Raw genomic sequence first — 19,227 nt, 5'->3', positions numbered from 1 at the left:
ACAGGAGTCAGGAGTGGCACACAAGCCCTGAGGCCAATATTTTTCTCCCACTGATTGATGTAGTGATTTTTTCAGGTAGATTTTAGAACCCAAATCAAGCAAAAAAATAAATAGGCGTTCTATGGCCCACTGAGTGAGAGATGGCACAGACAGGGATGGCACTCTAGCAGAAATGCCAATCTTAATCTCCCACAAAAAAAAAAAAAAAAAAAAAAAAAAAGGAACTGTCCTTCAATTACTATCTCCCTGCAGTAATCTCAGCCAGGTATGGCAGGCAGCAATAAGGAGTGGACTGATGCACAAATTAAATAAAAAGTGTGGACAAACAAACAAGATAGCTGTGCAGAAAGGAAGGAACAAGAGGATTTGTGTTTTGAAAAAAGCAGTTGGTTTGCACAGCGGCGTACACACAGCAATGCAGCTATCAGGGAGCCTTCTAGGGCAGCCCAATGAGCTACAGTGCTGAGGAAAAAAAAAAAAATGTAGCTTCCACTGTCCCTGCACACCGAAGGTGGTGTTGGGCAGTGGAAATCGCTACAGCACAAGTGGTTTGGTGGTTAATGGACCCTGCCTAACGCTATCCCTGCTTCTGACGAAGCGGCAGCAACCTCTCCCTAAGCTCAGATCAGCAGCAGTAACATGGCGGTCGGCGGGAACGCCTCTTTATAGCCCCTGTGACGCCGCAGACAGCAAGCCAATCACTGCAATGCCCTTCTCTAAGATGGTGGGGACCAGGACCTATGTCATCACGCTGCCCACACTCTGCGTTTACCTTCATTGGCTGAGAAATGGCGCTTTTCGCGTAATTGAAACGCGACTTTGGTGCGAAAGTCGCGTACCGCATGGCCGACCCCGCACAGGGGTCGGATCGGGTTTCATGAAACCCGACTTTGCCAAAAGTCGGCGACTTTTGAAAATGAACGACCCGTTTCGCTCAACCCCAGTGGTAACTGCAGCCTCATCCTGTAAGGTTTGATTTATGCAATCTTGACACAACCTCTTTGGATATGAATCAGGCAGGGGTTGTATACACAGGGCACACTCCTTATGTTATTATTATTATTATTATTTATTATTATGTTTCGTTTTACTGGTCCTTTTAGCTTATGGGGAGAGGGTAGAGAAGGAAGGGATCAGCTTATAGGTAGGGGATTAAATACACTCACCCAGTGAAGCATTCATTGTACCGGTCTTGGTGGAGGAGGAGACGCTGTGCGGCTTCTAAGTAGATCTGACTCTCTACTCCTTCTAACATGAGTGTCAGACTCATTAACAGAGTGACCACTCTTCTTTGCTGCTGTGGACTTTGAGGCCTTAGCGCTGCTGTCTTTGCCAGCACTCACCTGCTCCACCGCTGATGAATGCTCCTCACGCATTGGGGACGACATTCCGAGCACAACCGCTCTGTGTCCCGGCTCCATATTTGAATGGGCAGTGATTTGCCGCGCACCAGGCCGCGAACCGGAAGTGCTTTCACTACTTCCGGTTCAATCAGGACAGAGCGCACTTACCCGTGAGACGCTGCTGCTGCCGGCCCCTATAAGCGCCGCTCCTGCGTCCTCCTCACCATAGGCCGGGGTTAGCACCCGGAACCTGCCGGGAACGTAACCAGACAAGGGGGGAGGCTGGATACAGTGGCTCCCCCAACGCTGCTATTGACGCCGCAGCCCCTGCCGCTCACTAGGAGACCAAACAGGTGGGTGCATGGGTCAAGTACAATGGAGGTGCTCCAAACACCTCGACATATAGGTTATCGAGGATCTCCGATAGGAACAGGAAACCAACTGAGGAGGAGAGGGGGACCGCCCTTTTTATCTCTGTAGGTCTTCTGTTCCTATGGTCGGGTCCCTCTCTCATTGTGGGTGCTGTCGTGGCGAAGGGTAAAAATTACAACTCAATACCGCTCTATCACCAGCCACGACTAAAACAGATATAATGGGGTGGGATTTGCTGTCAATACGTCATATAATACAGCCCATTAGTCTCCATAGTAACATTAAAAACTAGCGCTGCATCACAATATGCACATACAGACTTCTTAGGCTGGCCTCACACTCAGCGTATAAAAATACGGTCCGTATTCTACAGTCGTAATACGCCTCAAAATTCGAAATATGGTGATCCATAAGTACTCCGTAGGCAAGGTGTGGTCGCGCATTTTGCGCATGTAATGTTGCGTATGTAATCCGTATGCCCACCGTAATGCGTATTTTTCACGCAACCTGACAAAATGGACATTTAACGGTTTTAGAGGCTGAAATTGATTTAAATCACCATCATCAACCCTATTTAAGGCCTATACAACAGGTGGCTCACTCCCATATGGCCATTTTGTGGTTTTGCATCTGTTGGAGTGTTGTGGTAACATTTGCACCATGTCTGACCTCCTGCAGTTCACCCCAACGCAGCGGGTTTTGTTTAACTGGGTCTTGCCGCGTCAGTTTGGCCAGCCATACCCTGTGATTGTGGATCCGTGAAGGAGGAGCAGAAGAATGTGGGTGCATCCTCTTTTGACTAAACGCCTCACTAAAGGCCATTTTCATCGGCTGTATACAGCTCTGCGGGAACATCCAGAAAAGTTCTATCTCTACTGTCGCATGACAATCTCAACATTTGACAGATTGTTGGAGATATTATGGCCAGGAATCACATTTCAGGACACAAGGATGCGCAAAGCCATATCCGCCGAGGAACATCTTCTCCTTACCTTACGGTATGTATTCTCCATCCTCACATACTGTATGTTGATGATCTTTTTTAGTTTGTGTTAGTTTCTATCTGTTTTTTTTTCAGGAATATGTGTACATTAGGTCACAAGCAGATGTGACAAAGTTAGAAAAATGTTATAGTTAAGCACCCTAAGGACATTTTTCCCTTTCCAGCGTGAATCTGGTTTATGAAAATAGCAAATATGATTGTACTTATTCATGTTTTGTGTGCACTCTTGAAACCTAATTTTTTTTTTTTTTTCACTTTCAGATTCCTGACCACTGGATTGTCATTTGCAGGACTCCACCTGGAGTTTTTGATTGGCCGATCAACAATTTCTGGCATTGTGCGGTCAACCTGTCGGCAAATATGGGATAGACTCAAGGACCTTGTGATGCCTAAGCCAAAACAGGCTGATTGGCTCAAAATAGCCCATAGGTTCCAGGACAATTGTGAATTCCCAAACTGCATTGGAGCGGTGGATGGGAAACATATCAGGGTACGTAAGCCGCCGAACTCTGGCTCCCAATTCTACAATTATAAATAGTTTTTCTCTGTAGTTCTGTTAGCTGTAGTTGACAGTAACTACAGGTTTATAATTGTAGACATTGGGGCCTATGGCCGAACTGGAGACTCTAGGGTCTTCAATTCGTCCATGATGGGTCGGCGGTTACGTGACAACCAGTTAGACCTCCCACCACCACAACAACTCCCAGGCTCCACTGCAGAAGCACTGCCTTTTTTTTTGTTGGAGATGAGGTGTTCCAACTCACCAGACACGTCAAGAGGCCTTATCCCTGGCGCAACCTGGACCACTGTCGGAGGATATTTAATTTGCGCCTTTCTAGGGCACGGAGACTGGTGGAATGCGCCTTTGGTATTCTGGTGGCCAAATGGCGTGTCCTACAGACTGCCATACAGCTCAATGAGGCTACAGTCAATGAAGTTATCAAAGCCTCAGTAATTTTGCACAACTATACCCGCATACATGATTGCTTCTCAGATGGTAATGATGAACACGTTGCGTAGTGTAATTAGGCCAACACCACATGGCCCTCCTCCGCGCTGTCCCCTTTCTGGCCTAAAAGTTAGGGATGTTTTGACAATTTTTTTTGTTTCTCCTCAGGGTTCTACTCCCTGGCAAGATTATGCTGTTTCTCAGTTGTGATTTCATTATTTTCTATATATCTTTGTCAAATATACTATTTTCATCCACTGAAACAGTACTGTGTGTGTTGTGTTTCCTTAATGACCATATGTTTATGTTTACAGAATATGTGTGTGATGCAATAATGATTGGTCCACAAACATCAATTGGCTTTTGTCAAAAAATTTTAGTAACATCCCAAGCCTTTTTTCGTTAACTTGATACCATATTTTTGTCATATGGTTTTTTTGGGTTCTTGAAACAAGTAACCACAACAAAGTGGAAATAGTGCCCAAACAAATAGAAAACATGGTAGGCAGCTCACAAAACTACAGAATATAAACAAAAAAAACAAACACATTACAGATCCCTGTAAGTTGGTGGGGGAGATGGCGGCAGCTCAGGGTCCAGGTCAGGGGGCCTTTGTTGGACAAATTGTCCTTCACCCTGTGAGGATTCTGTGGCTTGTGGCACGGAATACTGGCCTTGTCCATATTGGCCAGTTGTGTGTTGTCCATAAGCAAATTGTCTCTGGCCCTCATGCTTACGGACATATTGGCTCGCATCATACCCAACCCCAAAATGGCCATGTTGTCCAAACCCAGGTTGGGACCAGCCTACATCACTGGGTCTGGAAAAGTGGCCATATTGGGAATGGGGGTTGTAGGCTGCCATTTGGTACACTGATGGCCTTTGTAGATTTTGGGGTGGGAGGGGTTGAGGTGGAGGCATACGTGTAGTAGGTGCTGCAAATCCTGATTGATCCTGCTCCTGTTGACGGAATTGAAGGCGCAAGAGGTTTGTTTGGGAAACAAACACCTCATAGGGGTTATTTGGAGGGGTGCTTAAATCAATCAGGATTTGCATACACCCTCTCACACGTAGCCTCACCTCATGAGGAAGGGGTCTAAGGTAACGGGCAAGGCTGCGGGCAAAGGCCTCCTCTCCATCATCCGTGGCTGCCCTGGCCAAATAATTAAGGACCCCAGCGTCAACATCACTTCTTGTGGCTTGCAGCTCTCTCCTTCGTAAAGGCCCAGCTGCCTGTGGGGATGACACCAGTGGGCCTGTAGAGCTGCTGCTCTGGCCATGTTCCTCATGCCTTCCATCATCATGTGCTGCTGAGGGTGGTGGTGCTGTATCTTCCTCACTTGCTGCTGCCTGCAGTGATGATGATGCTGATGGGTCCTCAAGGATGGATATTGAAGATTCCAAAGATGGGCCTGCCACCTCTTCATCCACACTTACAGGATCGATCACAGCCCCCGATTCCGACCCCGTCTCCCTCTCTGTGAGGTTAGACTGTGTTCTGTTATTAAAAAAAAGAAAAAAGAATGAAAAGGTTATTTCTTTGTGGCCATTGTTTAATTACACATCTGTGAACTATAATCACAAAAATTACCTACACACAACCTCAGATAAGCACAAGATCTCCTTCTCTACTTCCCTCTTATCTCATATTCCCACAATAATATACAAGATTTTTCTTGGGTATCACCCCTACTGTGAAAAACACTATCACAACACATCATAATGTCGCATACCATTTCAAGCTACACAAAAACCATGAAGACCCACCTCTTCAAACAATCAGATAACCTGCAGTAACAACCCATCGAACAAACCACTGCATGAACATTTCTAACCTTGCCTACTATATTCTCACCCATCCCTTATTGAATCTTGGGATGCTTGGCGGACAGGGTCCTCTCTCCTCCAGGACCCTTTTGGAATTTATGCTTGTTTACATGATTGTTTGCTCTATATTGACACATCCTTACATGTAATTCGCAATGTAATAACCCTAACAAATAATCTTAATAAGATTTATTTTCATGAAAAATGTGTTGTGAGGTTATTACTTACTGCCTAAGATCCATACTACCATCCAAAAATGAAAGACGGTCATAGTGTATATATTTCCACTTCTTGAGTGGGGCTGCTGACCCACTTCTTGCCCGCTGCTGTCTTTCCCGCCGGTATTGGTCCCGGATGCTGCGCCATCGTGTCATTACATCATCCACTGCAATTACATGGTCAGAAATATTGTTCAATATCATTCTGCACATAGCTTATTACAGTTGTCAGTGATATATTCTTCTTATTCTTATTGTTTATTTTTCTTGCACCATTATTTCCATGGTGCTGCAGATGATAAAGGGGTTACATGCAGAGGTCTAGATATCGGTCACAGTTAATAACTTTACAGTCACAGACTGGTACAGAGGGGAGAGAACCCTGTTCTTGCAAACATACATTAGGTAAGATTTTGTATAGGAAAAGAAAATGCCTTGTGCAATAATTAGCCTAATGTGACAATTTATGACAAAAAAAGACAAGGGTCAACACCCCTCTGGACGAGGTATGAGTCCAAAAAAATATTTAGCAGCGCAACATCAAGATTACCTATGTACATAAACGCTTTAGCATGTTAATCAGCTTTTGTAATTATCAAAAATGCCCATAAATTACATAGAAAGATAAAAATGATTCTTCAAGTAATCATGTAGGGAAAGCATCTTGTAAAGTAAAATATTGTGAATACATGAGTGCACTTACATAGACTTGTCTGCTCCGCACGTGGCCGTTGGCCATAATCTGGGAATAGGATCCCACAGATGGTCCTCCAAGCTGCCTCTTTCCTGGCACGGTTCGAATAATTAGGATCCCGCTGGTCCCATATTTCTGGCCTTTCTTGGACCAGGATGAGGAGCATATCCACATTTATTATGCTGGCCATGATGCTTGCAACTCTGTGGAGGAGAGTGCCAGACTTCCGGGATGTTTGTGTGGCTTTTTGAGCTAATTTGCATGTCTGAGCTTCCTGATTGAGGGTTATGCTCAATTCCTTGCACCTGGCAATGTCTGGAGATGTCTGGCGTATTTCTCGCAAGTCACACTGCTGGTCCGTGTGTAATCCGTATTTTTCTGGCCCCCATAGACTTTCATTGGTGTATTTTTTGCGCAATACGGTGACAAACGCAGCATGCTGCAATTTTCTACGGCCGTAGAAGACCGTATAATACGGATCAGGAAAATACGGCAGATAGGAGCTTGGCCATAGAGAAGCATTGTACCGTATGCAATCTGTATTTTCAGCACCTCTCTTACGTCCGTAAAACACACTAGTGTGAGGCCGGCCTTACACAGATAATAAGCTGCCTTGTTTTCTTATCAGCGTGCAACCTCAGCCACACAACTGCTGCTAACCTTACACTGAACAACTGCTCACATTTCGAAACAATTATATCTGTCCCGGTTACATTTTTCTTTTTCTTTTTGGTTATATACCGTAATTGCAACTCTATCACCAGTGACGGCTAAATGTGTCTACATCCATATGAATACTATAACGATTCAGGTCATATCATCAGATCATCAAAACAAGCCGGCACCACGGGCTGCCGAAATAAATATATAAAATTAAATTTATAAAATTATCAATCACAATTAATATGAATCCATAATTGTATGATAGAAAAGAGAAAAAAAGTGCAAAGAAACACCCATGTGCAAAATGCAATGAACTATATTAAAATGCGCATGAATAAAAAACTAATCTATTGATCCCATAGCAGGGATAGTAGGGAATGACTGGGAGCTTCCCTGCAGGATGGGGCAACCAATCAAAACCGTAACTCCCCGCTAGGTATAGTGAGATAAATAGAAATGGACGCTAAATCCAAAAGAAGAAAAAATAGTGATAAATGTAAGAACTGACTGACATGTATAATATCAAATTATTGAAAGAAAGAGGTGAATAAAGAAGTGATATATAAGATCACAAACGAGTAGCGAGGACTGACTGCGGGATCACCTGCAGAATGAAGTCCCCAGTCGATACCATCGCCCTCGGCGCGATCGGAATAATAAAATGTGCAGTGAAACACCGAATGAAAAACCAAAACACCAAAGAAATAAGGTGAGTGCATAATATAATATTTAATAAATATGTGTGAAAAATAAATACATACTCATCATTAGTAAATTATATCTACATACCCACAAGACATGAACACTAAAATGTTCACACTGCCCCTATCAGACCATCAACAGTCAGATGTGAAATAACCCCCAATCATATGTCTGAAGAGCACCAATTTAAAAAAAAAAAAACCCTCACTTCATAAATGATATTCTTTGGATTTGTTTTAGCTGGTCTATTACAATGAACCCACAGTCCCCACGCAGTCAAATGACAGTATGAGCCTGCAGCTGTGATCAGAGGTAAAAAGATTACCTTTGGTCACTGGCGTTGACTGATGTGACTATGACTCCGATCAGCCTATGCCTGCTGCCGCTAATAACAGCAAGAGCATTCGGCAGCTGAGTATTCATCAGCCGTCACCTGCACTCTAAATAAATCATATTAAAAAAAATGGTGTGGGTTCCCCTGTATTTTTGATAACCAGCTAGGTGAAGCTGACAGCTGGGGGTTGCAACCCTCAACTGTCAGCTTTAGCAAAGCTGATTATCAAGAATATGGGGTCCTCCTCATTTTTGACAACCACCCTTGCTAAAGCAGACAGCTGGGGGCTGGTAGTTTCAGGCTGGAAAGGGGCCATGGAAATTGGCCACCCCAGCCTAAAAATAGCATAGCAGCCCACAGCTGCCTAGAAAAAGCCCATCTATTAGATGCGCCAATTTTGGCGCTTTGCCCGACTCTTCCCACTTGCCCTGTAGCGGTGGCATGTGGGGTTCATATTTGTGGGATTGACATCATCTTTGTATTTCCCGGTGACATCAAGCCCACAGGTTAGTAATAGAGATGTTTTTTTAAATTTATTTCTTTATAGCGCAGGCAGCTGCTGATGAATAGTCCCAATAGCCGTCACCTGCTCTCGCTGTTATTAGCGGCAGCAGGCGTAGACTGATGGGAGCAGTAGTCCCATCAGCCGATGCCAGTGACAGAAGATAAACTTTTTACCTCCGATGACAGCTGTGGGCTGACGCTGTCATTTGGCAGTGTGGGAACTGCAGCTTTCTGACCAGCGGTAATGATTTTACTGCCGATCAGACACTGTGTTTGCCATGCTTTCATGCACATAACATCGTTACAAACACTTGATATTCGGGGGTTGAACCCAAACAGTATCACAGACTTCCTGATGAAGTCTGTGTTCGGTGTCCGTGCCCAAACAATAGGTGTTTGGTACGGATGCCGCACTTTACTGTTCGGGTTAACCTATCACAAGTCACACATCCTCCTCCTTCCAGATCGCACCAAGCTTTCTAAAGATGGCCACCAAACAAATCCCTTCTAGTCAGGCACTTCTTCCCAATTGCTTGTACTGCAGCCTGACCTGGGGCTCTGTCTTTTTCTGTTCAAACTGCAGTTAAAACTAGCAGAACAGAGTCCATTTAACAAAACACCAGTCTTTGCCAACAGAATGTCTGTTTTTTCATTTCTCCTCACATAACTGGAGTCATCGCCTCAGAATAAAAATCCTGCACAAAACAGTTTAAGCCAGAGTCATCAAGCAGTTGCAGGGCAGACAGTGGCTGTGATTAGCACTGCAGGCAATAATATTGTCAATTCTACATTACTAACAAAATAGAATAGCAGCTGCAAATTACATGCAAAAGGTTAATGGTAGCCTGGTAAGTGACTGTCAGCAGCATATTCCCCATCACCTCACACTTGCAATAATTTCTGGGAGAAACACATTTCCTAGAGCAATTTCAAGGATGTCAACACTTTTGGCCATGACTGTATTTACACAATTAGGCATACAGTGGGTACAGAAAATATTCAGACCCCTGTACATTTTTCACTCTTTGCTTCATTGTAGCCATTTGGTAAATTCAAAGTTCTTTTTTTTCTCATTAATGTAAACTCTGCACCCCATCTTGACTAAAAAAAAACAGAAATGTCGAAATTTTTGCCTATTTATTAAAAAAGAAAAAACTGAAATATGATATATCACATGGTCATAAGTATTCAGACCCTTTTTTAAGACATTCATATTTAACCCCTTCATGACCCAGCCTATTTTGACCTTAAAGACCTTGCCGTTTTTTGCAATTCTGACCAGTGTCCCTTCATGAGGTAATAACTCAGGAACGCTTCAATGGATCCTAGCAGTTCTGAGATTGTTTTTTCGTGACATATTGGGCTTCATGTTAGTGGTAAATTTAGGTCAATAAATTCTGTGTTTATTTGTGATAAAAACGGAAATTTGGCGAAAATTTTGAAAATTTCGCAATTTTCACATTTTGAATTTTTATTCTGTTAAACCAGAGAGTTATGTGACACAAAATAGTTAATAAATAACATTTCCCACACGTCTACTTTACATCAGCACAATTTTGGAAACAAAATTTTTTTTTGCTAGGAAGTTATAAGGGTTAAAATTTGACCAGCGATTTCTCATTTTTACAACGAAATTTACAAAACCATTTTTTTTAGGGACCACCTCACATTTGAAGTCAGTTTGAGGGGTCTATATGGCTGAAAATACCCAAAAGTGACACCATTCTAAAAACTGCACCCCTCAAGGTGCACAAAACCACATTCAAGAAGTTTATTAACCCTTCAGGTGCTTCACAGCAGCAGAAGCAACATGGAAGGAAAAAATGAACATTTAACTTTTTAGTCACAAAAATGATTTTTCAGCAACAATTTTTTTATTTTCCCAATGGTAAAAGGAGAAACTGAACCACGTACGTTGTTGTCCAATTTGTCCTGAGTACGCTGATACCTCATATGTGGGGGTAAACCACTGTTTGGGCGCACGGCAGGGCTTGGAAGGGAAGGAGCGCCATTTGACTTTTTGAATGAAAAATTGGCTGCACTCTTTAGCGGACACCATGTCACATTTGGAGAGCCCCCGTGTGCCTAAAAATTGGAGCTCCCCCACAAGTGACCCCATTTTGGAAACTAGACGCCCCAAGGAACTTATCTAGATGCATAGTGAGCCCTTTAAACCCCCAGGTGCTTCACAAATTGATCCGTAAAAATGAAAAAGTACTTTTTTTTCACAAAAAAATTCTTTTAGCCTCAATTTTTTCATTTTCACATGGACAACAGGATAAAATGGATCCTAAAATTTGTTTGGCAATTTCTCCTGAGTACACCGATACTTCACATGTGGGGGTAAACCACTGTTTGGGCACATGGTAAGGCTCGGAAGGGAAGGAGCGCCATTTGACTTTTTGAATGAAAAATTATCTCCATCGTTAGCGGACACCATGTCGCGTTTGGAGAGACCCTGTGTGCTTAAACATTGGAGCTCCCCCACAAGTGACCCCATTTTGGAAACTGGACCCCCCAAGGAACTTATCTAGATGCCTAGTGAGCACTTTAAACCCTCAGGTGCTTCACAAATTGATCCGTAAAAATGAAAAAGTACTTTTTTTTCACAAAAAATTTATTTTCGCCTCAATTTTTTCATTTTCACATGGGCAATAGGATAAAATGGATCCTAAAATTTGTTGAGCAATTTCTCCCGAGTACGCCGATAGCTCATATGTGGGGGTAAACCACTGTTTGGGCACACGGCAGGGCTCGGAAGGGAAGTCGCGCCTTTTAACTTTTTGAATGGAAAATTAGCTCCAATTGTTAGCGGACACCATGTCGCATTTGGAGAGCCCCTGTGTGCCTATGCAATGGAGCTCCCCCACAAGTGACCCCATTTTGGAAACTAGACCCCCCAAGGAACTTATCTAGATGCATACTGAGCACTTTAAACCCCCAGGTGCTTCACAGAAGTTTATAATGCAGAGCCATGAAAATAAAAAATAATTTTTCTTTTCTCAAAAATGATTTTTTAGCCTGGAATTTCCTATTTTGCCAATGGTAATAGGAGAAATTGGACCACAAATGTTGTTGTCCAGTTTGTCCTGAGTATGCAGATACCCCATATGTGGGGGTAAACCACTGTTTGGGCGCACGGCAGGGCTCAGAAGGGAAGGCACGCCATTTGGCTTTTTAAATGGAAAATTATCTCCAATCATTAGCGGACACCATGTCGCGTTTGGAGAGCCCCTGTGTGCCTAAACATTGGAGATCCCCCAAAATTACCCCATTTTGGAAACTAGACCCCCAAAGGAACTAATCTAGATGTGTAGTGAGCACTTTGAACCCTCAAGTGCTTCACAGAAGTTTATAACGCAGAGCCATGAAAATAAAAATAAAAAAATATTTTCTCAAAAATGAATTTTAGCCCGCAATTTTTTATTTTCCCAAGGGTAACAGGAGAAATTTGACCCCAAAAGTTGTTGTCCAGTTTCTCCTGAGTACGCTGATACCCCATATGTGGGGGTAAACCACTGTTTAGACACATGCTGGGGCTCGGAAGTGAAGTAGTGACGTTTTGAAATGCAGACTTTGATGGAATGCTCTGTGGGTGTCACGTTGCGTTTGCAGAGCCCCTGATGTGGCTAAACAGTAGAAACCCCCACAAGTGACCCCATTTTGGAAACTAGACCCCGAAAGGAACTTATCTAGATGTGAGGTGAGCACTTTGAACCCCCAAGTGCTTCACAGAAGTTCATAACACAGAGCAGTGAAAATAATAAATACGTTTTCTTTCCTCAAAAATAATTTTTTAGCCCAGAATTTTTTATTTTCCCAAGGGTTACAGGAGAAATTGGACCACAAAAGTTGTTGTCCAGTTTCTCCTGAGTACGCTGATACCCCATGTGTGGGGGTAAACCACTGTTTGGGCACACGTGGGGGCTCAGAAGGGAAGTAGTGACTTTTGAAATGCAGACTTTGATGGAATGGTCTGCGGGCGTCACATTGCGTTTGCAGAGCCCCTGGTGTGCCTAAACAGTAGAAACCCCCCACAAGTGACCCCATTTTGGAAACTAGACCCCAAAAGGAACTTATCTAGATGTGTGGTGAGCACTTTCAACCCCCAAGTGCTTTACAGAAGTTTATAACGCAGAGCCGTGAAAATAATAAATACGTTTTCTTTCCTCAAAAATAATATTTTAGCCCAGAATTTTTTATTTTCCCAAGGGTTACAGGAGAAATTGGACCACAAAAGTTGTTGTCCAGTTTCTCCTGAGTACGCTGATGCCCAATGTGTGGGGGTAAACCACTGTTTGGGCACACGTGGGGGCTCAGAAGGGAAGTAGTGACTTTTGAAATGCAGACTTTGATGGAATGGTCTGCGGGCGTCACGTTGCGTTTGCAGAGCCCCTGGTGTGCCTAAACAGTAGAAACCCCCCACAAGTGACCCCATTTTGGAAACTAGACCCCCCAAGGAACTTATCTAGATATGTGGTGAGCACTTTGAACCCCCAAGTGCTTCACAGACGTTTACAACGCAGAGCCGTGAAAATAAAAAATCATTTTTCTTTCCTCAAAAATGATGTTTTAGCAAGCAATTTTTTATTTTCTCAAGGGTAACAGGAGAAATTGGACCCCAGTAATTGTTGCGCAGTTTGTCCTGAGTATGCTGGTACCCCATATGTGGGGGTAAACCACTGTTTGGGCACACGTCGGGGTTCGGAAGTGAGGGAGCACCATTTGAATTTTTGAATACAAGATTGGCTGGAATCAATGGTGGCGCCATGTTGCGTTTGGAGACCCCCTGAAGTGCCTAAACAGTGGAAACCCCTCAATTCTACCTCCAACACACCCCTAAACCTTATCCCAACTGTAGCCGTAACCCTAATCACAACCCTAACCCCAACACACCCCTAACCACAACCCTAACCCCAACACACCCCTAACCCTAACCACAACCCTAATTCCAACCCAACTCTAAGGCTATGTGCCAACGTTGCGGATTCGTATGAGATTTTTCAGCATCATTTTTGAAAAATCCGCGGGTAAAAGGCACTGCGTTTTACCTGTGGATTTACCGTGGATTTCCAGTGTTTTTTGTGCGGATTTCACCTGTGGATTCCTATTGAGGAACAGGTGTAAAACGCTGCGGAATCCGCACAAAGAATTGGCATGCTGCGGAAAATACAACGCAGCGTTCCCGCGCGGTATTTTCTGCACCATGGGCACAGCGGATTTGGTTTTCCATATGTTTACATGGTACTGTAAACCTGATGGAACACTGCTGCGGATCCGCAGCGGCCAATCCGCACCGTGTGCACATAGCCTAATTCTAAAGGTATGTGCACACGCTGCGGAAAACGCTGCGGATCCGCAGCAGTTTCCCATGAGTTTACAGTTCAATGTGAACCTATGGGAACCAAAAATCGCTGTACACATGCTGCGGAAAAACTGCACGGAAACGCAGCGGTTTACATTCCGCAGCATGTCACTTCTTTCTGCGGATTCCGCAGCGGTTTTACAACTGCTCCAATAGAAAATCGCAGTTGTAAAACCGCAGTGAAATGCGCAGAAAAACCGCGGTAAATCCACGATAAATCGGCAGCGGTTTAGCACTGTGGATTTTTCAAATCCGCTGCGGAAAAATCCGCATAGGACCAGAATACGTGTGCACATACCGAAACCCTAACCCTACCCCTAACCCTACCCCTACCCCTACCCCTACCCCTAACCCTAGCCCTAACCCTACCCCTAACCCTAACCCTAGCCCTAACCCTAACCCTACCCCTTACCCTACCCCTAACCCTACCCCTAACCCTAGTTCTTACCCCAACCTTAGTGAAAAAAAAAAAAATTCTTTATTTTTTTTATTGTCCCTATCTATGGGGGTGACAAAGGGGGGAGGGGTCATTTACTATTTTTTTTATTTTGATCACTGAGATAGGTTATATCTCAGTGATCAAAATTCACTCTGGAACGAATCTGCCGGCCGGCAGATTCGGCGGGCGCACTGCACATGCGCCCGCCATTTTGGAAGATGGCGGCGCCCAGGAAAGAAGACGGACGGACCTCGGGCGGCCAGGTAAGTATAAGAGGGGGGAGATCAGGGCACGGGGGGGGCGTCGGAGCACGGGGGGGTGGATCGGATCATGGGGGGGGTGGATCGGAACACGGGAGGGAGGATTGGAGCACGGGGAAGGATTGGAGCACGGGGTGAGGGATCGCTGTGCGGGGGGGTGGATCGGAGCACGGGGGGGTCGCTGTGTGCGGGGGGGGGGGATCGGAGTGCGGGGGGGTTTGACTGGAGCGCGGGGGGTGTGATTGGTGCACGGGGAAGCGGCCAGGAGGACGGGGGAGCGGAGCACAGGACGGAGGGGAGCGGACCACAGATCGGGGGGCTGGGGGGGCGATCGGAGGAGTGGGGTGGGTGCACATAAGTGTTTCCAGCCATGGCCGATGATATTGCAGCATCGGCCATGGCTGGATTGTAATATTTCACCAGTTTTTTAGGTGAAATATTACAAATCGCTCTGATTGGCAGTTTCACTTTCAACAGCCAATCAGAGCGATCGTAGCCACGAGGGGGTGAAGCCACCCCCCCTGGGCTAAACTACCACTCCCCCTGTCCCTGCAGATCGGGTGAAATGGGAGTTAACCCTTTCACCCGGCCTGCAGGGACGCGATCTTTCCATGACGCATATGCTGCGTCATGGGTCGGAATGGCACCGACTTTCATGACGCAGCGTATGCGTCAAAGGTCGGGAAGGGGTTAAGCAACATGCTGTCTATTTCCTTATGATCCTCCTTGAGATGGTTCTACTCCTTCACTGATGTCCAGCTGTGTTTAATTAAACTGATAGGACTTGATTTGGAAAGGCACACACCTGTCTATATAAGACCTTACAGCTCACAGTGCATGTCAGACAAAATGAGAATCATGAGGTCAAATCAACTGGCCAAGGAGCTCAGAGACAGAATCGTGACAAGGTACAGACCTGGCCAAGGTTACAAAATAATTTCTGCAGTACTCAAGGTTGCTAAGAGCACAGTGGCCTCCATAATCCTTAAATGGAAGAAGTTTGGTACCACCAGAAGTCTTCCTACACCTGGCCATACAGCCAAACTGAGCAATCGTGGGACAAGATCACTGTGGTTTAGCTCCAGAGATGCAGTATGGAGATGGGAGAAAGTTCCACAAAGTCAACTATCACTGCAGCCCTCCACCATTGGGGCCTTTATGGAAGAGTGGCCCAAAGAGTGCATGTCAGACAAAATGAGAATCATGAGGTCAAATCAACTGGCCAAGGAGCTCAGAGACAGAATCGTGACAAGGTACAGACCTGGCCAAGGTTACAAAATAATTTCTGCAGTACTCAAGGTTGCTAAGAGCACAGTGGCCTCCATAATCCTTAAATGGAAGAAGTTTGGTACCACCAGAAGTCTTCCTACACCTGGCCATACAGCCAAACTGAGCAATCGTGGGACAAGATCACTGTGGCTTAGCTCCAGAGATGCAGTATGGAGATGGGAGAAAGTTCCACAAAGTCAACTATGACTGCAGCCCTCCACCATTGGGGCCTTTATGGAAGAGTGGCCCAATGGAAGCCTTTCCTCTGTGCAAGACATATGAAAGCCTGCATAGAGTTTGCTAAAAAACACATGAAGGACTCCCAGACTATAAGAAATAAAATTCTCTGGTCTGATGAGATGAATATAGACCTTTTTGGTCATAATTCTAAGCGATATGTGTGGAGAAAACCAGGCACTGCTCATCACCTGCTCAATGCAATCCCAACAGTGAAACATGGTGGTGGCAGCATCATACTATGGGGGTGTTTTTCAGCTGCAGGGACAGGATGACTGGTTGCCATTCAAGGAAACATGAATGTGGTAAATTGCAGAGATATCCTTGATGAAAACCTCTTCCAGAGTGCTCTGGACCTCAGACTTGGCCGAAGGTTCACATTCCAACAAGACAATGACCCTAAGCACACAGCTAAAATAACAAAGGAGTGACTTCAGAACAACTCTGTGACCATTCTTGACTGGCCCAGCCAGAGCCCTGACCTGAACCCAATTGAGCATCTCTGGAGAGACAAGAAAATGGCTGTCCACCAATGTTCACCATCCAACCTGATGGAACTGGAGAGGATCTGCAAAGAAGAATGGCAGAGGATCCCCAAATCCAAGTGTGAAGAACTTGTTGCATCATTCCCAAGAAGACTAATTGGCTGTACTAGCTTAAAGGGGTACTGCTACTCAATACTGAGCTAAGGGTCTTATGACCATGACCACTTATGACCATGTGATATTTCAGTTTTTCTTTTTTAATAAATTAGCAAAAATCTCTACATTTCTGTTTTTTTTCCAGTCAAGATAAGGTGCAGAGTGCACATTAATGAGAAAAAAAATGAACTTTTTTTGAATTTACCAAATGGCTGCAATGGAACAAAGAAAGAAACATTTAAGGGGGTCTGAATTCTATCCGTACCAATTGAATTGTGCAGTACCACTTATCCAGTCCTTAATACCAATTGAGTCTTATTCTAGGCATCTTAAGTCTATATCAAGGAGATAGTCTTTTTAAGGGGGTTGACAAAAGTCCAATATAGATTGTGTGTGAATTTGGGGTCAGTTTTCCAGAAAAAACTTGAATAGTAGGTTGATAACCCTGTTTACGTGATATCTATAGCCAATACTGTTGCATAATCTGTCTGGACTTGCAATGTTTTATGGTCCATCTGTCGCTGACATATTTGCGAGAGGAACTCAGAACAGGAGAGTTTGGTATTGAAGGTGAACACTTTATAAGAGTGTGGAAGTGCAGCAACGATTTAACTAGATATATTTAACCTGAAAAATGGAAAACACATACACAATAGCAGACTGACAAGAACATTTATTAGAAATTATTCATTGAGGGTCTCAGATTAAAGGAGACAGATGGATCTTCACAGCCAGTCGCAGCACTTGCAACTCATGTCAAATACTAAGCCATCAGAACATTTCATTGAATGCGTTATTTCACCTGCACACATGTAAAATTTGTTGGAGTTTAGTGGGTTTACATGAAGGCCATCAGCTCTACCAACACAGAAGTTTGTGTCAACATCATCAACAGGAGGATCAGGTGGAGGAGTGACTGGAGGCACTGGTGTGCTGCCTCCGCCAGGATTGGATGTTGTGGTTGTTGTTGTTGCAGTGGTGGTGGCGGTTGTTGTGCCTGGAGTTGGTGGAGTAATGATGTCACCACATACCTCCCCAGGGCAGTTCACTGTTGCACCTAAATAAGTTATAGATAAAACATTCCATGAAAAGTTTCCTTATCTACAGGAAAACTTGCTGAACAGAAACCATGCGTTCAAGATGTTGTTCACTACTCTGAAAACCCCTGGAAATAACTAATTGTTAAGTGCAGGTAATATGCAGAAAATAGAGAATGGGAATATTCCAGGGTTAAAAATGTAAAGTGTTAATTCCCATTTAAGATGTTAGCAGATGTCATTGAGAACACAACATACACATCCATCTTTTGCTGTGTAGGTTTGATACTCATGATCTCGGTGGGACCTTCAAGTTTTCACCTCTCCAGTCCATTCTTAACTCTGCTGCCCGACTGATTCATCTCTCTCCTCGCTACTCCTCTGCTTCTCCCCTCTGCAAATCTCTTCACTGGCTCCCATTCCCTCAGCGTATCCAGTTCAAATTACTAATACTGACATTCAAAGCCATCCACAACCTGTCTCCTCCATATATCTCTGAACTAATCTCCCGATATCTTCCCTCACGTGATCTCCGGTCCTCCCAAGACCTCCTTCTCTCCTCCACACTTATTCGCTCCTCATCCAACCGCCTCCAAGACTTCTTCCGAATCTCCCCCATCCTCTGGAATTCTTTGCTCCAACACGTCCGACTATCAACCACATTCGGATCCTTCAGACGGAACCTGAAAACTCATCTCTTCAGGGAAGCCTACAGCCTGCACTGACCCCGCTGCCTCCTCATCACTACCAAAGCTACCGCCTCACCAACGCCGGAGCTCCTGCAACCCCCAACCTACTGTCTCCTTCCCCACCATCCTGTAGAATGTAAGCCCGCAAGGGCAGGGTCCTCGCCCCTCTGTATCAGTCCGTCACTGTTTGTTTACTGTAAGTGATATCTGTAACTTGTATGTAACCCCTTCTCATGTACAGCACCATGGAATCAATGGTGCTATAGAAATAAATAATAACAATACTGCTTAATGCTAATACCTGCCTCCTCTCTGTAAAATGGTCACTTACCTTCCAGCAGGGACTTTAGGTGATTGATCAGTGGAAATTTCCTTTCATTGCAAAAGCTTCCTCGGAAATCATCCAAATCAAGGGCCCAAACCATGGCACCACCAAACCCACTTTCTTTTAAGAACCTCACCTTGAAAAAAAGAATAAGATCACATAGGGCTAGATTAATTGCTATGTTTTTCTCCTTGTTTTTAAATTAATAACACTTCAAAACCCTTTATGGTAATCTTATGCATGCTAAAATAGTTTTTCTTCATTTTAACAAAAAAATAGCACTGCATGTAGCCAAATGTTTCCCCTTAAAAACAATGGAATCTGCAATGGGGGCTACTCAAACAGCAGATGTAAAA

The 19,227-nt window shown here is 44.4% G+C and overlaps 1 protein-coding gene across 4 annotated transcripts in view; it reads right to left on the bottom strand.

Annotated features, from left to right (window-relative positions):
- Positions 1 to 17,478: 17,478 nt before the first annotated feature.
- The window catches only part of LOC138669776 (acidic mammalian chitinase-like), a 137,760-nt gene continuing 136,011 nt past the window's right edge, over positions 17,479 to 19,227 (bottom strand). For all 4 annotated transcript variants that reach the window (XM_069756505.1, XM_069756507.1, XM_069756506.1 and 1 more), the window contains exons 11-12: positions 18,878 to 19,007; positions 17,479 to 17,877 (exon numbers count right to left, since the gene is read on the bottom strand). In XM_069756505.1, the coding sequence (XP_069612606.1) occupies positions 17,546 to 17,877; positions 18,878 to 19,007 (462 nt within the window). In that variant the 3' untranslated portion in view covers positions 17,479 to 17,545. The remainder of the gene's footprint in view (positions 17,878 to 18,877; positions 19,008 to 19,227) is intronic.

The sequence above is a fragment of the Ranitomeya imitator genome, chromosome 3 (genome assembly GCF_032444005.1).
Source record: "Ranitomeya imitator isolate aRanImi1 chromosome 3, aRanImi1.pri, whole genome shotgun sequence".
In the NCBI taxonomy this organism is placed as follows: Eukaryota; Metazoa; Chordata; class Amphibia; order Anura; family Dendrobatidae; genus Ranitomeya; species Ranitomeya imitator.
This window is presented reverse-complemented; position numbering and strand designations above follow the sequence as displayed.